This window comes from Heptranchias perlo, chromosome 2 (assembly GCF_035084215.1).
Source record: "Heptranchias perlo isolate sHepPer1 chromosome 2, sHepPer1.hap1, whole genome shotgun sequence".
NCBI classification, from domain to species: Eukaryota; Metazoa; Chordata; class Chondrichthyes; order Hexanchiformes; family Hexanchidae; genus Heptranchias; species Heptranchias perlo.
The window spans coordinates 168,399,015-168,419,978 of NC_090326.1; the positions used below are offsets into that span (position 1 = coordinate 168,399,015).

Sequence of the window (20,964 nt, forward strand, 5' to 3'; positions counted from 1 at the left end):
ACTAGGCTAGTGCTGTGTAGGCACAAGGGACTCTCCAGTACTTGGCACAAGTGAACGGTCTTCATGTTTCAGTCTAGTTGGCCTCTTTCTGTGCTCTAAATTTGGTGATTCAATAGGAAACTGGCATTCAGGTCGATTGCTCCTGCTAAAGAGCCCAGTACTTCCCACAAAAGTGTGATACCAAGAAACTAGCTTTTTAAGTCTCCAAAAAATGCAAAACAAAATAAAAGATAGGCAAACTGGAATTCTCCCTCCTGCCGCCCCTTATCCTGTGGTGTCGTGTGTCTGACTCTCTTTAAAAAGGTTATCCTGTTGTCCCCATCAAGGCCAGTAAATACACCCTCTGAACCGAAGAGGCACCCAGCACACAATTGCCGAACGTTGGTATTCATTTTCCCCCTCTCCTGAAGGCACTGTTTCTTGCTGGAGTTATGTTCAGTGCCAGCTGACCAGCCCTCAGTGTCTCACTCAAAAGTAGCTATTCTTCAGCAGCTTCTTCTAACATGGAAGATACCACATCTGAGCCTTGTGCAGTTCTCATCGAATGACCATATGTGCAAGGGCCGCTGCAAGAGTGGGCGTCCTAGTTCATCAGCCCCTCTGTACCCCAGAGCATGAAGGCCAATTGTAGTGGCGCTGGCTCAACTGAGATGAGCTAACTCCACACTGACCATTTTCTGCAGTTTATGACTTAGCATCCCGCACAGCCGTACATTTTACAAACAAGGCTTCAGCAAGCCTCACACCGGCAGCAGGGATGAGGGATACAGATGATGGACAAAACTCCACAAGTAGCCCCCACGTGATATTAATACAATCATTGTTCTACGCCATGAGATTTTTTTCCATTCTTGAGATGTGGACGTCATGGGCACGGTGGACATTTATTTTCCGTCCCTTGTTGCCCTGATTTGATATAGCTAGGCCGTTTCAGAGGACAGCTAAGAGTCAACCGCATAAGTGTGGGACTGGAGTCACACATAGGTCAGACCGGGTAAGGGCAGCAGGTTTCCTTCCCGAAAGGATATTAGTGAACCAGTCGGGTTTTTAATGACAATCCGACAGCTTCATGGTCACTTTTTTTTCTGGCTTTTTACTTCCAGGTGCTTTTTTAAACTGAATTCAAATTCTCAAACTCGTGGGTGGGATTTGAACTCGCATTCTCTAGATTATTAGCCCAGTGCCTCCTGGTTAGCTGCGGTGTTTTAAACTGGGAATGAATCTTACGGCCCTCCTGTTAACCTTCTCCAAAGCCTCAATATCTCTCACCATGTGAGGGGACCAAAATTGGACACAGTATTCTAAATGAAGCCTGACCAAGGTCTTCAACAAGGGCGACGTGGTAGAGTCCTGTGAATGCAGCCCAATACCCTATTAGCTTTCGATAAAGCTACACGGCATGTGAGTTACGTACTGTGATACCAAGATTTTTTTCTTTCACCACAGTCTTCAGTTCTGTTCCCTATTACATGTATAAATTTTAAGTTTGCATTTAACAACTACAAAATGCTGTAGATGAAAGAAAATTGCTGGAAATCTGAAATAAAAACAATACAGGAAACACACTGTCTGTGTCTGTAACAGAAACCATACATTAATGTTTGGGGAGTCCCACTTTAACTAACTGGCTCAGCTGCTGGATGACTTGCTGTGTGTTTCAGCATTTTCTGTAAATAACTCTGCAATTCACGATTAATCAGGACTATAAATATCACTCTTTATCATGCTCTCTTGTGACATCTGCAGTTGTCAGGTTTTTCTCTTCTGGCCTTTCTCTCCACCCACTTACACTTCATCTAAGCTAAAAGCAATTTAGTTAGAAAACTGATCATTTAGTTGTGGTTCAGTGTGCTTTTGCTGAAGTATTTTAGCACATAAATACATGCATCATTCCTAGTCTCAGAATTACTGAAGAACGACAACAATTTGCATTTATATAGCAACCTTTAGCATAGAAAAACTCTCCAAGGTGCTTCAGTGGCGTAAGGAGATGAATGAACTCTGAGCCTGGGGTGGAGGGGAGGTGGTGATCAAAAGTTTGGTCACGGGGTTGGATTTTAAGGAGAGTCCTAAAGGAAGATAGGACTGTGGAGAGGCAGTGGGGTTTAGGAGGGAATTTCAGATCATGGTGCCTAGGCGTCGCAAGGTACAGCTGCCAATGGAGGGGTGAAGAGAATAGAGGCCAGCTATCCTTTGATCATTTACTGGAAGTCGAGCAGCATGCCTCCCCTCCTTCTCTGCCAGTAATTTCCTGCATGGTGGACCGAGCACACTGATGCAGGCTGTCATTGTGTGGTACGGTTTGTCGTCATATCACCTGGGGGGCTGCATGTAGCCTGTGTCTTTCACTCGAATCCCTCGACAGACTGACTGCTGGTGAGTCTCTGGCTCTCCATTCACACACACGTTTGCCAGAATTGGGAATTGTTGCTGTTCCCCACCTTTCTCTTATTCAGAGAGAGAAGGCAAGGGAGTGATATGAAGAAGCAGAGCTAAGCCAGCATTCCTCCAGGAGGTGAGATGGCTCTTTTAAAACTACAGGATCATCAGTTTTAATGGAACTGTTGATCTGAGTTCTCCCCTCCTTTCTGTGGGCAACTGCCCAGGACAGCACACAGAAAATCGGGAGCACAGCCGAGGAGCAAAATTTAAAGTATATAAAATTCAAGAGACGAGGTGGTGCAGGTATGTCGGAGAGGCAAGAAGAAATTTCTAATTATGCGACCCTCCACACCTGTGCCTGTTGGTAGCTTTTTGGTGAGGGCTACAGACCCAAGCAGTATAGTGCTTGAAGGCGACACTCAGGAATACAGCTAACGACCTTATAGCTGCAGTCCCTCACACACTGAACTCTTCATATGCATGCCTTATTGCCAGTAAAACAGGCACTTAACTAGAGGCAAGGGTGAAGATGGATAAGTACAAGACCTATAGATTTAACAGAGCCCTTTCACTTTTCCTGGGAGTGCTGAGACTTCCATGCTTCCCAATAATATTCCCTTGCTTTCTCTGACTGGACTAGAGAAGAATGTGTGGTGTTAAATGAAAGTTCTGGCCACAAGTTCCACAGCTGTGAATGGAGGCCCAGAGATCTACAAAGCAGCAGGCTGCTAAGGAATCGCTGGTGATGTGGAGGTTGTCCATAAATGGCTCCCACTGTTTCACACACCTCTGTTCCTATTGTGCTAATGACCCCTCCTGTAAGGGTGATTGCTGATTGAGCACAGGCAAGGACTCATTCTGTGAGGGTGCCCATCATCAAATAGTCTCAGTCATAGGTGCAAAATGACCACTTGGCCAAGTACCTGTGGTTCCCACCACCCAGGGAACTGAACCCTAGCATGCATGTCTCCCTTCTTGGTAAACCCAAGAACCTCAAGTGGGGCAGGAGGAGAATTGCCTCAATGGTGGCCAAGAACTGTGGCTGCATTTGGTGCAACTGAGTCCATCCCACTCCTGTCCTAAAACCCCACCCCCACTTCAGAGGACGTGACTGCAGCATGAAATCATAGGTCTGTGCCACAGTCCCCCACATACTGAACTCCTGATTGCCCATGTGTCACACTGGCAGTAAAACAGGCATTTACCTATAGGCAAAGCCAGATATGGACAAGTATGAGATCTACAGTTTGAACCAACATTTTTCCTGGGAATGCTGACTCTGGCAGCAATTTCCACAGCCATGAATGACTGCTCCTTGAATTGTATCTTATGTAAAGCAGCTCAAGGCTGGAGACAGCCACATCTTCAGCTGAGGATATCAGTTTCTCTGCGGCCACGGTTTACTGTGTCGAAACCGGTCAATTTTATTTTCTTTTTAATCTAATAACCAAATGACTGGTGTTGGTGCTGGGGATCAAAACACCCGACCATTTTCATCATCTTGTGTCATCACCAAATACTCCCAGGCCAAGGGCTTTACAATATGCGCCAGGTTTTTGCTCATCACCACTTATTTTGTTTTGCCCCTTGCATTTTGAATATTGTGGGAAATAGCAAATAAAACGCCAGAGTTTTATTTATTTTTTGCCAACTGCTCTTGTCGACTGGCATTAGTCACTGTGCAGATGGTACCTTAGACTGGCTTCTGAATTTGGCAGCATTATAGCTTGTAGTCCCTTTTTATACATTGTGTCAAATCTGCTGTTAATGTAATGTTTGTTTTAAAAACCTGTAGATGTCGACTGTGAAGCCTGAAGAGATAAAAGTCCGGACAGATGACGTCAGTAAAATTCTAACTGATGTTCAAATCATGAAAGGGAAGCAAGAGAACCTGGACTCCAAATTAATTACCATGAAGCAGTAAGTACCTGAACTTGGAATGCTGCAAATGTATAATGGGGCAGTTGACAGCTACCATAAGTTGACCAAATGCTGTGCTCATCAACGCCATGGGAAATTTCCAACACTTAATGGCATTGAGGAGAAAAGTTATCTTTTCTACCCTGTTTTAGGTCCAGCCTCCATCTGCAGTCTTAAATGTAATGGCTGCCCATGCATTGTGACCAAGTCCATTGGCCATAGAATCTTACAGCACAGAAAGAGGCCATTCGGCCCATCGTGCCTGTGCCAGCTCTTTGAAAGGGCTATATCCAATTAGTCCCATTCCCCTGCTCTTTCAGGTTGGCAAGATGTAACGAGTGGAGTCCCACAGCGATCAGTGTTTGGGCGTCAACTATTTACAATCTATATCAATAACTTGGATGAAGGGACCGAATGTATGGTTGCTAAATTTGCTGATTACACAAAGGTAGGTAGGAAAGTAAGTTGTGAAGAGGACCTAAGGAGTCTGCAAAGGCATATAGATAGGTTAAGTGAGTGGGTAAAAATTTGGCAGATGGAGTTTAATGTGGGAAAATGTGAACTTGTCCACTTTGGCAGGAGGAATAGAAAAGCAGTATATTATTTAAATGGAGAGAGATTGCAGAACTCTGAGGCACAGAGGGATCTGGGTGTCCTAGTACATGAATCACAAAAAGTTAGTATGCAGGTACAGCAAGTGATTAGGAAGGCAAATGGAATGTTGTCATTTATTGCAAGGGGAATGGAATATAAAAGTAGAGATGTTTTGCTACAGTTGTACAGGGCATTGGTAAGACCACATCTAGAATACTGTGCAATTTTGGTCTCCTTATTTAAGAAAGGACATAATTGCTTTAGAGGCGGTTCAGAGAAGGTTCACTCGACTGATTCCTGGGATGAGGGGGTTATCTTATGAGGAAAGGTTGGACAAGTTGGGCCTGTATACACTGGAGTTTAGAAGAATGAGATCTTATTGAAACATATAAGATCCTGAGGGGACTAGAAGGGGTAGATGCTGAGAGGATGTTTCCCCTTGTGGGAGAGACTAGAACTAGGAGCCACAGTTTAAAAATAAGGGGTCTTGCATTTTGAGACTCAGATGAGGAGAAATTTTTTTTTTTTTTTTTTTTTAAGGGTGGTGAGTCTGTGGAACTCCCTTCCCCAGAGAGCGGTGGAGGCAGGGTCATTAAATATTTTTGAGGCGGAGTTAGATGGATTTCTGATTGACAAGGGAGTCAAAGGTTATAGTTGGTAGACTGGAAAGTAGGGTTGAGGTCACAATCAGATCAGCCATGATCTTATCAAATGGCAGAGCAGGCTCCAGGGGCCAAATGGGCTACTCCTGCTCTTAATTCGTATGTTCGTATGTATGTGCCCCATAGCCCTGCAATTTTCTCCTTCAAGTATTTATCCAATTCCCTTTTGAAAGTTAGTATTAGATCAGCTTCCACTGCCCTTTCAGGCAGTACATTCCAGAACTTGCCCATTGACTAGAGCAGTATGTCTGGAGCCTGCTGCCCTCCCAACAACGTGCATTCCTGTTTGTTGCCAACTCATAGGCTGCATATTACTGGTGGAATATTTGATAGGATTTAAATTGGTCTTTTTTTTGGAGGTGAAAGTATACAATTAATCAACAAAGGCTCAAATAAACATGGAGTGTTCATTTAGCATCAGCAAATGTTTTGGTGGTTTTCATTCTTGACTGTTCAGCGACCGTACTCTCATCATTAAATTGAGCATGGTTGCAATAATATCTTGCATTTATTTAGTGCCTTTTAACTTAGAAAAAGATCCCAAAGTCCTCCAGAGGAAACTGAGCCACAGTTGAAGATATTAGGAGGGGTGACCAAAAAACTGACTTTTAAGGAGCCTCTTCAAGGTGAGAAGGCAAACGGAGCGTCGGAGGCAAGGGCTTGGGGCGGGAATTTCAGGGTGTGCATATCAGTGCCCCTCATCAACCACGGTTTTGTAATTTTAGATGCGAGCTAACTGATACCTGGGAGTAATTAGAAGATGCTATGTTGACAATGTCCAGATATGACCACAGAGTGCTAAGAAGTTAAGTGTCCTTTGTCTCCATGCAAGAAAAAGATATGACTATGACTCGTCAACTTTTATTTGGTTCAGTTGGGAAGCTGGTGCTGTCGGCCTGGTGTCGATTGTGGTGGATTTGTAAACAGAACAGATGTGTGACTGGAATCTTCTCTTCCATTACATGAGGAAAATCTTTTTTACGCAGTGAGTTGTAATGATCTAGAATGCGCTGCCTGAAAGGGTGGTGGAAGCAGATTCATTCGTGGCATTCAAAAAGGAATTGGATAAATACTTGAAAGGAAAAACTTTGCAGGACTATGGGGAAAGAGCAGGGGAATGTGACTAACTGGATTGCTCTAACAAAGAGCAGGGGAATGTGACTAACTGGATTGCTCTAACAAAGAGCTGGTGCTGTCTCGATGGGCCAAAAGGCCTCTTTCTGTGCTGTAACTGTTCTATGATTCTATGATCTGAGCCTGAGGTACATTAAATGTCTTTGTTTTCTAGGCATTTACCCTTTTATTTCTTCCTTAATTATTAGCCCCATGGTCTTCCACTGCCACCTGTGTCAGCAGCTGGGAATGCAGTTGTGCTGTTTGCTATCAGGTCTCCAATTTGAAATAATTGTCATTAGGCTGAGTACAACTGTGCCTGTGTGTTACAATATCCACTGCCCCTCCTCACAGGGATGGGGTCAAGATTGGGCACTTAATGGAGATGGGATTCAAACTTGTGCTCAGCCTTGATTGGTGCTGTCATATGCTGTGCCCCTTGCTGCCAAAGACCAACTGCTAATGTTTTGCCTGGTTCCTTGGGACTCCAATCATACTGTTCTTGCATTCTCTAACTTCCACTCTTTGAGCTTTTTTAGCCTCCATCATCGCAGTCCTCCCTCAATACCCGACCCTCAAACCATGTTTGCCATAAACAACATACTTTTGTCTTGACTATCCATGTTCAGCACCATGGGATGGAGAGAGAGAGAGAGAGAGAGAGAATCTCTCCCCTAGACTCTGGCCCTTGCTGTTGATCCCAGCTGTTGTGATGACTGATGCATGTCATTCCCTCTACTGTCATACGTTGTGATATCTGCACCTGTTCCTGTAAAGCTCTTGCCCCAGTTGCCGGTGGGAGCACAGAAACACACAGCATTGCTGGAAAAGTGATTGCAGTCCCTCTGAGCAGGCTTTACAAGGGTCTGAGATCAGTTGGTGGGGGGGGTGGGCGGTGGTGGGGGAAGAACAGGTCAGTGGTAACGGGCACACCGACAGTGCAGAGTTCACACCATCAAACCTGCTGATTATTTTTAATAAGCTGTGACAATACTGACCGTTTATCCTGATGTAAAAAAGTGTAAAATCAGATCGGAAGGAAACTGTGGTGTTTCCAACTTTGCATTTGCTTTTATGAGAGAACAGGGAGGAGGAGATAATGCTGTTCCCTGTTGGAGAAAACCAATTGCTAAGTTGTTTTGGAAATTTCGGGCTGCATTTGGAAATGAGGATGAGGAGTGATACACAGCATCAAACTACAACGGGATTCACCACCTTGAGTTCCGATCTTATTTTGCATCATCGCACAACCCTGATAGAGAAAAAGTGAATGCGCTAGTTTAAAAGTAAATTCACGATGTAAATATATTTTTTTTAAAAGCATACGGTGTCCTGGGCTTTATAAATAGACATAGAGTACAAATGCAAGGAAGTTATGCTAAATCTTTATAAATCACTGGTTAGGCCTCAGCTGGAGCATTGTGTTCAATTATGGGCACCACACTGCAGGAAGGATGTTAAGGCCTTGGAGAGAGTGCAGAGGGGATTTACCAGTGATGAAGGAATTCAGTTATGTGGAGAGAATGGAGAAGCTTGGATTGTTCTCCTTAGAGCAGAAAAGGTTATGGGGAGATTTGAGGTGTTCAAAATTGAGGGGTTTTGATAGAGTAGGTAGGGAGAAACTGTTTCCACTGGCAGGCGGGTCGGTAACCAGAGGACACAGATTTTAAGATAATTGGCAAAAAATCCAGAGGGGAGCTGAGGAGAAATTTTTTTATGTAGCGTGTTATGATCTGGAATGCGCTGCCTGAAAGGGCGGTGGAAGCAGATTCAATAGTAACTTTCAAAAGAGAATTGGAAAAATACTTGAAAAGGAAACAAGTTGTAGGGCTGTGGGGAAAGAGCAGGGAATTAATTGGATAGCTCTTTCAAAGACCTGGTACAGGCACGTTGGGCCGAATGGTCTCCTGTGCTGTTCGATACTATGATTCTAAATATTATATTTGTATGTGTCTCTATGTATGTGTAAATTGCTGGATGTGAGGTTTAAGAGAGTCGGCGGTAATTAATTGGAGAGGTTCAGATGCCATAAGAGACTAACTTGAAGCTCATGCAATTTAGGAATTCATCCATGCTCTAAAGGCAGCAGTGTGGCTCGGGTTCATGCACAGCCTGTGTGCGTCCATCTTTCTTAAAGCTTTCCCACCAGTGTTGTATTTACCTACATTTCAGTAACCCATATTAGTTTCCTAATCTCAAATCCAGATGCCCAGTGGTTTTTTGGGGAATAAATCTATATGATGATGTGAAACAAGTTCCTTTTTTTTCAGGTTGAGGGGGTGGTGGTGGACAAGCTGACCAGGGTATTTGGGAGGGGTGAAATATAACTGGAGAAACCTCTGCACCTGGTGGTCTGAGAGTTTAAACGTAGTGACCAGCTATAGCAGATATTTTAGTGCTGCTGGTATCTGCCCTCCCCCAGGCTCCCCACACACGTCTGTAATGACCACATCGTGGGGCGGATGCACAAGTATCCACTAAGCTCCGACCATTCACAGATTCTTGAAAAGCTTTGCACGGACTGTAGGAGTTCACATCACAAAAGGAGGCCGTTCAGCTCAGTGTATCTGTACCAGTTCTGTGCTAGAACAATCCAAAGCTCATCCCCTCTGCCCTTCGATTCCCCCCCATAGCCCTATAGCTTCCTTTGCTTTGAATATTGAATTTTTCCTTTTAAGAAGTGCAATGGTCTCTGCCTCAACTATTCTCTGTGGCAAAGTATTCCATGCTCCAACAGCCGTTGGTGTAAAGAAATGTCTTCTAACCCCTCTCCTCTGTAACTAATGGCCCATGTGCAAAATATACAAAACATGTACGTACAGGACTGGTGAAGACTGTTGCTATCCATCTGTGTTCCTAAAGTTCAAAAATTACCATGCGATATTTCATATATCCCCCATCGTTTCTTTCACCAAAAAAAACAGCCATCTCTTGAATTTGGTTGCTGACATTGTCGACTTCTACCGTCTTTCCCCCTGAACAGCCAGTTCCAGTGCTGCTGGATAGTGCTCAGGGTTGGCAACCCTGGAAGACATTAAATGCGCATTGGGGATCAGACAGAGTTTTCTTTTTCAACCAAGTTTGTTTCAATTGAAGGTGATGGAAAGGCAGTTCTGGGGAGCAGTGAGAAGCAGTTTGTACAACTGCATGAATGGTGTGCCCATAAACTCACCTCGGAGCTCCACTCGGCTTGTTAGATTGGTCGGCTAGTCAAAGTAACGTTACACTTAAACTGCTTCCTGTTTTTCTCCCCCCTTTTTGAATTGAATTTTTTTTTTTCTCCCCTCCTTTTGACTCCTGCTGGGATACAATCCTTTATCATCACATAAAGTGGCAACGCTTCATGTGAGTATTGGAATATTCCTCCTTGGAGGGCAACACTGATGAATATGATGCTGTTCTTGCCCAGTGTCCATACATACACCTTCCAATGGGGAGCATTGAAGTACAATCGGGTGAGACGATCTTGGCTGACTTTCTCCCCACCCCTAGCCCGGAGCCATTGAGGTCAGTGGGTCTCCATGGCTTCCAAAGCACTGGCACCCTAACAAGGGCCTCGTGTTGTGTGAGATGAGCAGATCCGCCAACAGTATTAATGTTAATTTTCTTTGGTTTTTACAGTGAAAACGAAGCATTGTGGCGAGAGGTGGCCAGCCTGCGACAGAAGCACACGCAGCAGCAGAAAGTCGTGAATAAGGTAAGGGATCAAGAAGGTCCGCAAGGCACAAAATCAAATGTTTATTTAACTCGGGGAGCCTTATAAATGCTCGAGGGTTGTACGCCCTTCTCACTCGCCTGTGCACAAGGTTTTACTCTGTTCTACAGTATTTCCAAACAGCTCTGGCTCGAGTTGTCCTTCCCTTTAATGGCCGAAACACTTTGAACGGAACTTTATTTCTGCCTTATAACGTTACACTGTTGTCAAATCCACCTTTTGGTGACCTTGGTCCAAGGTTATCCTGAGTGAGAAGCCTGTGATCTTTGTCACGCCAGTGTAATTGGCTGCACTGATTTGTACATGTGATTTTTTCCCCCCACGCTGTTTTCTCCTAGGCAGAAGGAAGGAATTATTTCCAGGCAGCTATAGTAATATAGTCTTTATTTCCTTACACCGCCAACAATGATTTGGTTGTTGAAAATTGTATACCCGACCCACACGGACTGCGAAGTACCTGGTTTGTGCTGAATTAGTTGATCTCAGTCAAGGTGCCAGTACAGGAGTGCTAAAAGTGGCTTCACTGGATTTTAAAGAACCAAATAATCCAGGATTCCATCCCCTCACCTATAACTGACACCCCTCCCCCCTCCGCTGACAAGCACGTGCCTGGACATCGGCCAAGGACAGGATTGAGATTGGCAGTGATGCCCTCTGTGACTGAATAACCCTGCTGGCATCCATAATCTTGGCTTGCACGTGACGCACGACTGAGGTACCACAGGGCTGCTAATGTCCATGGACCCCAGCAAGAAGTGGACGTAGGGCAGCAAAGGGGAGTACAGTGGTGGGGGGATCTATCAGCCAAACACGTGCAGCCCAGGTAAGCAGAGGGGTCCAAGCAAATCATCTTATCGGTGGCACTCGGGCTGGGTGTCAAGGCAGGTTGTTATATTCACGTAAAATTACTATGTTGTGTGTCACTGTAACTAGGGATCTGTGGTTTGGCCGGAGTGTGCCAGCCACAGATGAGAATACTCAAGGGTCCCGGTGCTTGTTCAGTGTCTAATCGTTCTGGCAGTGTCTTAACGGATGTTACGGTGGGGAGGGAATCTTAAGCATACTTAAAAACCTGTCTCTTTGTTGGAAAAGGGGCGTAAAGGGGCATTGTGTTGCTGAGTGGTGGGATAGGAATTTACATTGGCCGTTGGCCCCTGCCCCTGTGCCTTACCCCACCTCATCCAGAGAGTCCCCAATATCAGAATCTGTGGGTAATGCAGAGTTGAGGTCAGGCACATTCCCCCAGGGAAATAATGGAAGACTGGAAAGGGAGCCATTTCTGGGCCCCTTTAATGTATCTCCAGTGACATTGGTAGATCTCTGGGAGCAGGTTTCTTGCCCATCTGTTTGGCTGTGAATGGTGCATAGTGCGAGATGCCCAGGTAAGTAAGATAGGGATGGGATGTATCAGCATGTCAGATTGGGATATGTTGCTTTTAGTGAGTGGGTTATGAACAGGCAACTGTTGCTTGAGAGAGTCTGGTTATGAAGGGGCAGCTGCTTGTAACTTGTGGTGGGTAGGTTACGGAGAAGTAGGAGGAGACTGCTGTTCATATCAGGTGGGCTAAAGAGGGAGGAGGGTTGGCTCTAACAAGGGATTGGGAGTGGGCTTATTTCCTGTTGGGGGAAAGTAGTGTTACTGCTGTATGCCAGACACATGTCCAGAAGAAGGTTGATTGCTTGCATGGATGTTGTGTAAGGATTGTTACTGCTTGGGACATGGGAGGTTATTTCTGTCAGACTGATCATGGGGTGGCTGTTTCATGTTGAGGGGGAAAGTCCTCCTACTCATGATGGGGTGGTCACTCCATCGAGGTAATAGAAGGACGAGGGGGCAAATAGGTCTCCTGAAGTCACGGGACAGGCACCTTGTTGCAGAAGGTCTGCTGGGTAATTCCATTGGAGGCACTAACCTTAGGATCAAGCTTTGGATTCTGAGAGAGGGTGATGGGTTAAGTGCTATTTTTTTTCTAAAAATCATCAACTTGTTTGAATTATTTGGTGTTCAGTAAATAAAAACAAATGAACTTTCTGCACCCTTCCCTCCATCAGCTGATTAGCTAACACCTTTTTGATTAATGTGTGAAATTTCTAATTTTTTAGACTGTGTTACTTACGGCACTTCCCAGCGGATTCTCCAAGGCGGCTGCCCCGTGACTTCAGCTGAGCTGAGGGTGTGTAGCGCAGGTTCACCTTCCACTCCTATATATAATCTTTTGGATTGTGGGGTGGGTGGGGGCAGGGTTTGCATTGGGCAGGCAGGTTGGTTACATAGAAAGAGATTGGGTAGGTTTTATGGAGATGAGAGTTTTGTGTGGAATGATTTATGGAAGGTGCTGTCTGTGGGATTGTGCCTTGTGAGAAGGTTAATGTGGGGGTGGGGGGGAGGTGTTGCCCTCCACGTAGGAGTGTTAGGGGGGTAGTGTTTACCAGTTAAATGATGGGTCTGCTACAAGGAGAGGTTACAGACGGGAAGTTGTCACTGAGGAGGCTTTGGGGAATGGTTTGCCCTTGAAAGGCGTTGCATTGGGTACAAGAGTCTTTCTCTGGCAATATGGTGAGAGGTTTGTCATCAGTGGGTCAGTTACAAGGTGGGCTGGCCTTGGACAGAAAGCAGTAGTGGCTTGTGAGTAGGTGTGGAGTAGCACGGGGCTGGTCTGATTGGGGGTGGAGTGGCTCTAGATGGGTCTGATGATGAGGTTGCACCGGGCCCATTTAACTGGGCTGTGTGGGTGGTTCTGTGACTGGAGGAGAACGTAGTTCAGTGACTGGGAGAGATTCTGTTTGGGTCTGGAGCTGAAGGAGAAGATGGGTCTGTGACGAAGGAAAGGGATTGAGAGAAGTGTGTCTGATGGTGCAGGGTGGCTGTGTTGTTGGATTGGTGTGTTTTGCACTTAAGTAAGCAATTTTTTAAAAAAAATAAAGTTGTTTTTCTTTTCTTTTCAGCTGATTCAGTTCCTGATTTCGCTTGTGCAGTCCAACAGAGTCATTGGAGTGAAGAGGAAAATGTGAGTCTGTGAGCTAATTATTAGCAGCGCTCTGTGACGGGAATGAAATGACTGGCGTCTGTTCATCTGTGTAATCAGCTGCTTAGTTGGTATCATGGGAGAGCGGAATTCATGCCTTTACTGGCTGCAGTTACATTGTTAAACCCGCTTCTCTTACTTGGATGGCAGGACTGTGGATGTTTTGAACACATGGGGCTCGGGTTTTGCCACCAGATAGCAACATGACTGCGGGGAGTTAATACTTGGCCAGCACTCTCCCGCAATCTGAATTGAACACATGCTGATGTGAAAGCCTGCTTATTCCAGCAAAGTAGCCCATGATAATCACAAGTGCTAGTTTTACAACCTATTTGTGCATCACATACCTCTAAACAAGAACAACAAACACTGTGCCCTTACAGCGGGGGGGGGGGGGGGGGGGGGAGTTCCACACACAGTTTCTGGCAGTTGACTTCCTGTGCAACCTTTAGGGTTACATGAATAGAATTCCTCTTTTTAGGAGTGGTGCCTGGAGATGTACTGAAACATTCCTATGGCTTGTTAGGTTTCCAGTAATCGGAGACGTAGAATGATCCAGCACAGAAAGTGGCCGTTCGGCCCATCGTGCCTTTGCTGGCTCTTTAAAGGAGTTATCCAATTAGTCTCTGCTCTTTTCCCATAGCCATGCAGATTTTTTTCTTTTCAAGTATATATCCAATTCCCTTTTGAAAGTTATTATTGAATCTGCTTTTAGGCAGTGAATTCCAGATCATAACAACTCACTGTTGTAAAAAAAAATTCTCATTTCCCCCCCCCCCCCCCGGTTCGTTTGCCAGTTATCTTAAATCTGTGTCCTCTGGTTACCAACACTCCTGCCAGTGGAAACAGTTTCTCCTTATTTACTCTATCAAAACCCCTCATAATTTTGAACGCATCTATTAAATCTCCCCTTAACCTTCTCTGCTCTAAGGAGAACAATCCCAGTTCCTCTGGGATCAGTGTCCTGGGTATAATGGCGTGTCTTTGCTTTGGACTCTGATCCCAATGATGGTCTTTTTGTCTTCTCATTCTAACTCTCTGGTGTTTCGTACAATTGGGTGCACCTTTTTGCACCTTGGTTTCTGAGGACTCCCAGTAAACCATTGCTTGCAGTTCAGAGGATTGTATTGCACTGTGCACCCTCTGCCTCTGAGTCATGTGCTGCTGGTCCATGAGCACGATTCCCCTCACACTGAGATCCTGCCTGCAGCCTTGCTGCCATGAGAGAGACTGAACAGCCCAGTTGTTTTCAGTGAAGTTGAAGCAGCGGGCTCTCTCTCGCTGGCTGACTGAAGTCAACTGAAGCTTTCCAGACCAGGATTTTTAATTTTTTTTTGTTGGGTAAGGGTATCGAGGGATATGGAGTAAAGGTGGGTAAATGGGACTGAGGTCCAGATCAGCCACAATCTGATTGAATGGCGGAACAGGCTCGGGGGGCTGAATGGCTTCCATCTGTTCCTGTGACACTAGAAAAGGCCAAGACCCCTCGACCTGTAATCCTATGCTATTTTAATATTTATACTGTCTTATCACCTCTTAAAGCAGTTCATAAATTAATTATTTTTGCCGTTCACTGACTGTTTTGTAGGTAAACACAACAGCTATACTGTGCCAGTGACATCCCACAAACAGCTGAACGACCAATTAATTTTTTCTTTCTTGAGGAGGTTGGTTGAGACAGGAATGACCAGGACTGCAGAATAACTTCCCTGTCCTTAAATAGAGCCATGGGATCTTTAGTATCCATCTGAACACAAGAACAGGTGGGACAGGGCTTTGGTTCATGTCTCATCTGAGGGCAATGGGATGGAGGGGATGAAATTTATATAAAAAAACCACTGCTGCACTGCCCAGTCAGTTAATACTTACATGCATGCACCCACAGTGTTCTTGAGTCTCAAATTAATTTCTATTTTTTCTCTCTTCCAGCCCCCTCATGTTAAATGACAGTAGTTCAGCACATTCCATGCCAAAGTACAGTCGCCCGTACTCCTTGGAACCCCTGCAAGAATCATCGGCACTGACGGTGGGTGCCATAATGCTTGTAAAGTATCTGTGCATGTATGTACGCATGTATGAACATAAGAAATAGGAGCAGGAGTAAGCCATGTGGCCCCTCAAGCCTGCTCCGCCATTCAACAAGACCATGGCTGATCTTTTACCTCAACTCCACTTTCCCGCCCTATCCCCCATATCCCTTGATTCACTTAGTGTCCAAAAATCTATCAATCTCAGCCTCGAAAATAATCAACAACTGAGCATCCACAGCCCTCTGGGGTAGAGAATTCCAAATATCGTGTCAGCTGCAAACTTTGATATACAATTCTATTCCTTCATCCAAGTCATTAATATACATGGTGAAAAGCTGAGGCCCCAGTAGACATCCCTGGAGAGCACCACTTGTCAAATCCCACCATTCAGAGAACGAACCCTTGGTCTTCTACCTCCAAACCAATTAGTAACCCATGTCACAACGTTACCTCCAATTCCACGTGCTCTCATTTTTGCTAATAATTTCTTCTGGAAGTCCATAGAGACATCATTCATAGGCACTCCCCTATCTACCATGCTAATGACCTCCTCAGAAAATTTAACTAGAGTAGTTGGACATGACCTATCCTTCACAAGTCCATGCTGACTCTTTGACCAACTGACCAAGTGCTCAATCACTCCGTCTCGGATGTTAGATTGTAGTAACACCCCCACAATTGATGTCTCCCTGGTTCCTTCCTCCCTCTCTTTTAAAAAAAAAAGGAGTAATATTCAGTTTTCCAATCCAAAAGTACAATTCCTGAATCTAGAGAGCTTTGGAAAATTATGAGTAATACATCTGCAATTTCCTCACTATTTCTTTAATAGCCGGGGTGGAAACCATTAGGTCCTGGATATTTGCCTATCTTAAGTCCCATTATTTTCCTCACTACCATTTTAAAAAAACTTATTAAATCCACAAAGCTCCTAACCTTCACTTTTTTTTAATAGTTTCCCTCGTACCACAGGTATTGTGTCGTCTTCCTCTTCTGTGTGCGACAAAGTACCCCATTTAACAAGTCTGCCATTTTCTTATTGTCGATTCGCCTGCATTCGTCTTTTATGGCCCCCCATTCCCCTTTAGGGCTCTAACAACAGAAATAATTCATTGATCCCGAAGGGCATTGGGACGTCCCAAGTTGTTAGAAGCCACTGTATAAAATGGAAGCTCCTCATTCTACTGTTTTGGACATTACCTTACCAGATCTGTCACTACAGGCTACAGTAATACACTACGGGGAAGCACTTTTTCACACAAAGGGTAGTGAAAATCTGGAGCGCTCTCTCCCAAAAGGCTGTGGATGCTGGGGGTCAATTGAAATTTTCAAGACTGAGATCAATAGATTTTTGTTTGGTAAGGGTATCGATAATATGGAACAACGGTGGATAAATGGAGTTGAGGTACATGATGTAATAGAATGGCGGAACAGACTCGAGGGGCTGAATGGCCTACTAAACTTTTGTGGCCACTCTTCGTGTGTATGTCTAGACAGTGTGCAAGTCTAATGAACTGCAGAGGGCAAGCCCAATTGTGACCTCGCCCGGTGTCCACATTCACTCCCTTTCAAGCAGAGTCGCTGAAGAATTGTCAGTTCTGGCTGATTTTCTTTTTTGTTTGCTTCTCCTTCATAGTCCAGTGCTAATACCCTCAATACCACACCAGGCAGTGCCTTCACCAAATGAGCCCCTGAAGAGCCAAGTTTCTTGTTTTTTTTTTAAGCTGTGCTCTTTAAGTACATACGTAATATGAAACCCGAGTCATCTTGCAGGAGGTGGGAAAAGCAAAGAAAGCTGAGGGATAAATTATTATCTAGCTTTTAATCTGCCTTGGGATACTCGTCGACTGTCACACTCTTTATCTTTATCCCTGCTTCTCTTTCCAGCAGGCATCCACAAATTTTCCAGGAAACAACTGCTATTCGCCTGAGAACTCTACGTCCTCCGGCCCAATTATTTCGGACATCACAGACCTGGCGCAGTGCAGCCCCTCACTCTCCCCATCTCTTAACGTGGAAAGGTGAGTTGTTTGTATCTTTCTCCACCACTTTTGTTCATTGAGCATTGATCCAATCAACACATGGTACAAGGCCAGGAATGTGGTCTATTTTCATTATGTGAAGTCAGCTCCACTTCAGGAAGAAAGAACTTCATCCAGATCGCACATTATCTCATCTTTGGTGATTCACAACCGGTGGGTTGCTTTTGAACGAGTCACTTGTAGTGTAGGTCAGCACAGCAGCCAATTTGTGCAGACAGCAAGGTCTCACAAGTTGCAAATGAGATGATTGACCAGTTAATTTGTTTTTTTTTTTTGGTGATGTTGACTGAGTGAGGAATGTTGGTCAGAACAGAGGGAAAACTCCCCGCTCCTCTTCGAATAGTGCCACGGGATCTTTCACTCCCTCTACTGCACTGAAGGGTCAGCCTGGATTATGTGCTGAAGTCTCAAGTGGGAATTGAACCCCAACCTTTTGGACTCGGATGAGAGTGCTACCCACTGAGCCAAGCTGATGCTGAACCAAATGAAGAATTTGAAGTGTGGGAAATGGCCTGTCTTTTTTTTGATTAGATCCCAACATCACCAAATCCCTCAATCCCTTCCCTTTCCAGAAATCTATCTCATTGTCTCTGGAACCTATTTGTCAGATTGAATGTGCTTCCCTGGTAATTAATTCCATAACTCTGTTACCTTTTTGGGAAGGGAAGAAAGTTCCAACTGACTGCTTTCCTATTCATAACTTCCTAATTTTTAATTTGTGTATTCTGGTGTTTGACCCTTTCACCACTGTAAACGTAGGAATGGGAGGAGGCCATTCATCCCCTCAGCCATTCAGTTAGATCATGGCTGATCTGTATCTCAACTCCATTTACCCACCTTTGCTTCATATCCCATGATACCCTTCCCCAACAAAACTCCCATCAGTCTCAGTCTTGAAAATTGGGGGTGGGCGGGTCCAGATTTCCACTACCCTAATTTGCCTAGATCAGTTTTGTCCATTTATTTAATAATTATTCTTCAGTTGTAATATGATGTACAGGTCTTGTAAAGACCATTGCCGTCGATCTGGCTGACCCCAGTGTTTGGGAAATATCATATCCCGTGGTATTTCTCATACCTCCCACACTGTCAAACATTTCTCAGCCCCCACTGCCTCCCTCGGCACTCTATTCTATACATCTGCCATCCTTTGTGTGAAGTAGTTAAATCTAGACTGTGTTTTCGCCCTCCTCTTCTAAGTTGAAGGCTATGCTTGCTCGTAGAATCTATGATTCTGTTAAACATATTGACATTTATTCTGTCTAGTCCCTTTAGGATTTTGAATACTACAATAAGATTACCCATGAGCCTGCTCTTCTCCATTTGTTGTTAAAATAAACCTCCTGTCCAGGCAACAAAAGCTTTGTGTCTCTGATCATCAATCTTTGACTAATCATAGCATCTTACAGCACAGAAGGGGGCCATTCAGCCGACTGTGCCTGTACCAACTCTTTGAAAGAGCTATCCAATTAGTCCCACTCCCCTAGTCTTTCCCTAAAACCATGCAGATTTTTCCTTTTTCAAGTATTTATCCAATTCCCTTTTGAAAGTTACTATTGAATCTGCTTCCACCATCCTTTCAGGCAGTGCATTCCAGATCATGACATAATGTGCCAGTAACCTGAGTCAGCCCATTGCACCTCAGTTTCATTTAATTTTCCTGTTGTGACCATTAGCTGGAAAATGTCAGAAAACACTAATAAAGGAACAGACAATGAGCCATAATGCAAGTTAAGTGTGACAGAAATGTTTACAGGTGGAGGGGTTCTGGGAAGGAAGTCCAGAGAGTAGCTCCAAGGCAGCTGAAGGCTCTGCCACTAATGGTAGAACAAAGCGCAGGGGAGGTACCTGAGATGAGTGGCGAAAGACAGCTCGACAGTTGAGGACGTCACTCCTGATCTCGTCTTCACTTGATGTCTACACAAGCGCACTTTCCAGCGCACGTTGATGCGTAGGGATCAGGAACAGAAACCATGGCTGATTTAACACACGCACCCCAACGTTACCGAGGTCATTAGGAGCACTCCAACTTGTACCCTGCCTCAAATTGTCTACACCTTTACCTACTGTTCAGGGAAGCTGCCACTTAGATACCGAGCTACCTGGAAGCAACTGGAGAATGTGGGTATGGGATAGCAAGGCAGCCATACCAGCAATTGGACCTTGTGCCATGTTGTATTTTTTAAATTTTCTTTCTGTCTCTCTCCCCCCCCCCCCCCCACCACCACCCCCACTCCTTTCTTGTCTCCTCCAGGACTAGTCCTATGGTCCATATTAAAGAAGAGCCTCCAAGTCCTACAGCCAACCCAGAGATTGAGGAGGTCAGTCCTGTTATCACCGGCACTGAGGAGCCCCTCTCACCATCGACCTTCATAGATTCCATTCTGGAGGACAATGACACTAGCGCTGCACAACCACAGCCCGAGGACCGGTGCCTCAGCGTGGCCTGCCTTGACAAGTAAGCACAGAACATAGACGAAAACATATTCTCACAACAGGAGCTCAACAATTTATCAGCTGTGCAATAGTGGGGTTTCCCCTCCCTGATTGATTTTATCTAGTGAGTAGCCAAGCTGTGCAGGCTGGGAAGATCCCAGGACCGGCCCCTGGTCTGTACGGAGTTAGGTGAGGGGTGCTGATGTGGACACTACCATTGGCCTCAGTGCTCCTATGTGTTCAGGAGGAGGGGGAAAAATCGACCAGGGTTCCATTTCCTGATGGCTATCCAGCGATCCCTGCTGGAAATGTGCTAGTGTGGGCATTGAGGCTAGGTCAGGCTGAACGTGGATGCACCCAGCCAGCAAGTAGCTTGTTGACACTTCAGGCTCATGCATGACTAATGAGTATAGGAAGGGCTGTCGGGGAAGCAGAACTGTACCCCAGCAGGTGTTTGTGCATTCGGGGGAGCTGGGGAGAAAGTCGAGGGAGAGGAAGCTTTCATCTAGCCCTTTCTCATCTTTAATCCAAAACTCTGCTACCCGTACCCTAACTCGCACCAAGTCCTGTTCACCCATCACCCCTGTGCTCACTGACCTACACTGGCTCCTGGTCCGGCAATGCCTTGATTTTAAAATTCTCATCCTTGTTTACAAATCCCTCCATGGCTCGCCCCCTCCCTATCTCTGTAACCTCCTCCAGCCCTACAACCCTCCGAGATCCCTGCGCTCCTCCAATTCTGGCCTCTTGTGCAGCCGTGATTTTACTCGCTCCACCATTGGCTGCCGTGCCTTCAGCTGCCTCGGCCCTTTGCTCTGGAATTCCCTCCCTAAACCTCTCTACCTCTCTCTCCTCCTTTAAGACGCTCCTTCAAACCTACCTCTTTGACCAAGCTTTTGGTCACCTGTCCTAATATCTCCTGATGTGGCTCGGTATCAGATTTTGTTTGATAATCGCTCCTTGGGATGTTTTACTATGTTAAAGACGTTATATAAATTCAAGTTGTTAATCCAACTTGCATTTACATAGTGTATTTTACATGAGAGC

General features: G+C 45.2%; 1 protein-coding gene across 4 annotated transcripts in view; it reads left to right on the top strand.

Annotated features, from left to right (window-relative positions):
- Positions 1-20,964, top strand: part of hsf1 (heat shock transcription factor 1) — a 91,827-nt gene that overhangs the window by 31,787 nt on the left and 39,076 nt on the right. For 3 of the 4 annotated variants that reach the window (XM_067968928.1, XM_067968955.1, XM_067968945.1), the window contains exons 4-9: positions 4,178-4,302; positions 10,293-10,368; positions 13,333-13,394; positions 15,342-15,438; positions 17,327-17,460; positions 19,736-19,939. In XM_067968928.1, the coding sequence (XP_067825029.1) occupies positions 4,178-4,302; positions 10,293-10,368; positions 13,333-13,394; positions 15,342-15,438; positions 17,327-17,460; positions 19,736-19,939 (698 nt within the window). The remainder of the gene's footprint in view (positions 1-4,177; positions 4,303-10,292; positions 10,369-13,332; positions 13,395-15,341; positions 15,439-17,326; positions 17,461-19,735; positions 19,940-20,964) is intronic. The other variant, XM_067968937.1, reaches the window with a different exon arrangement.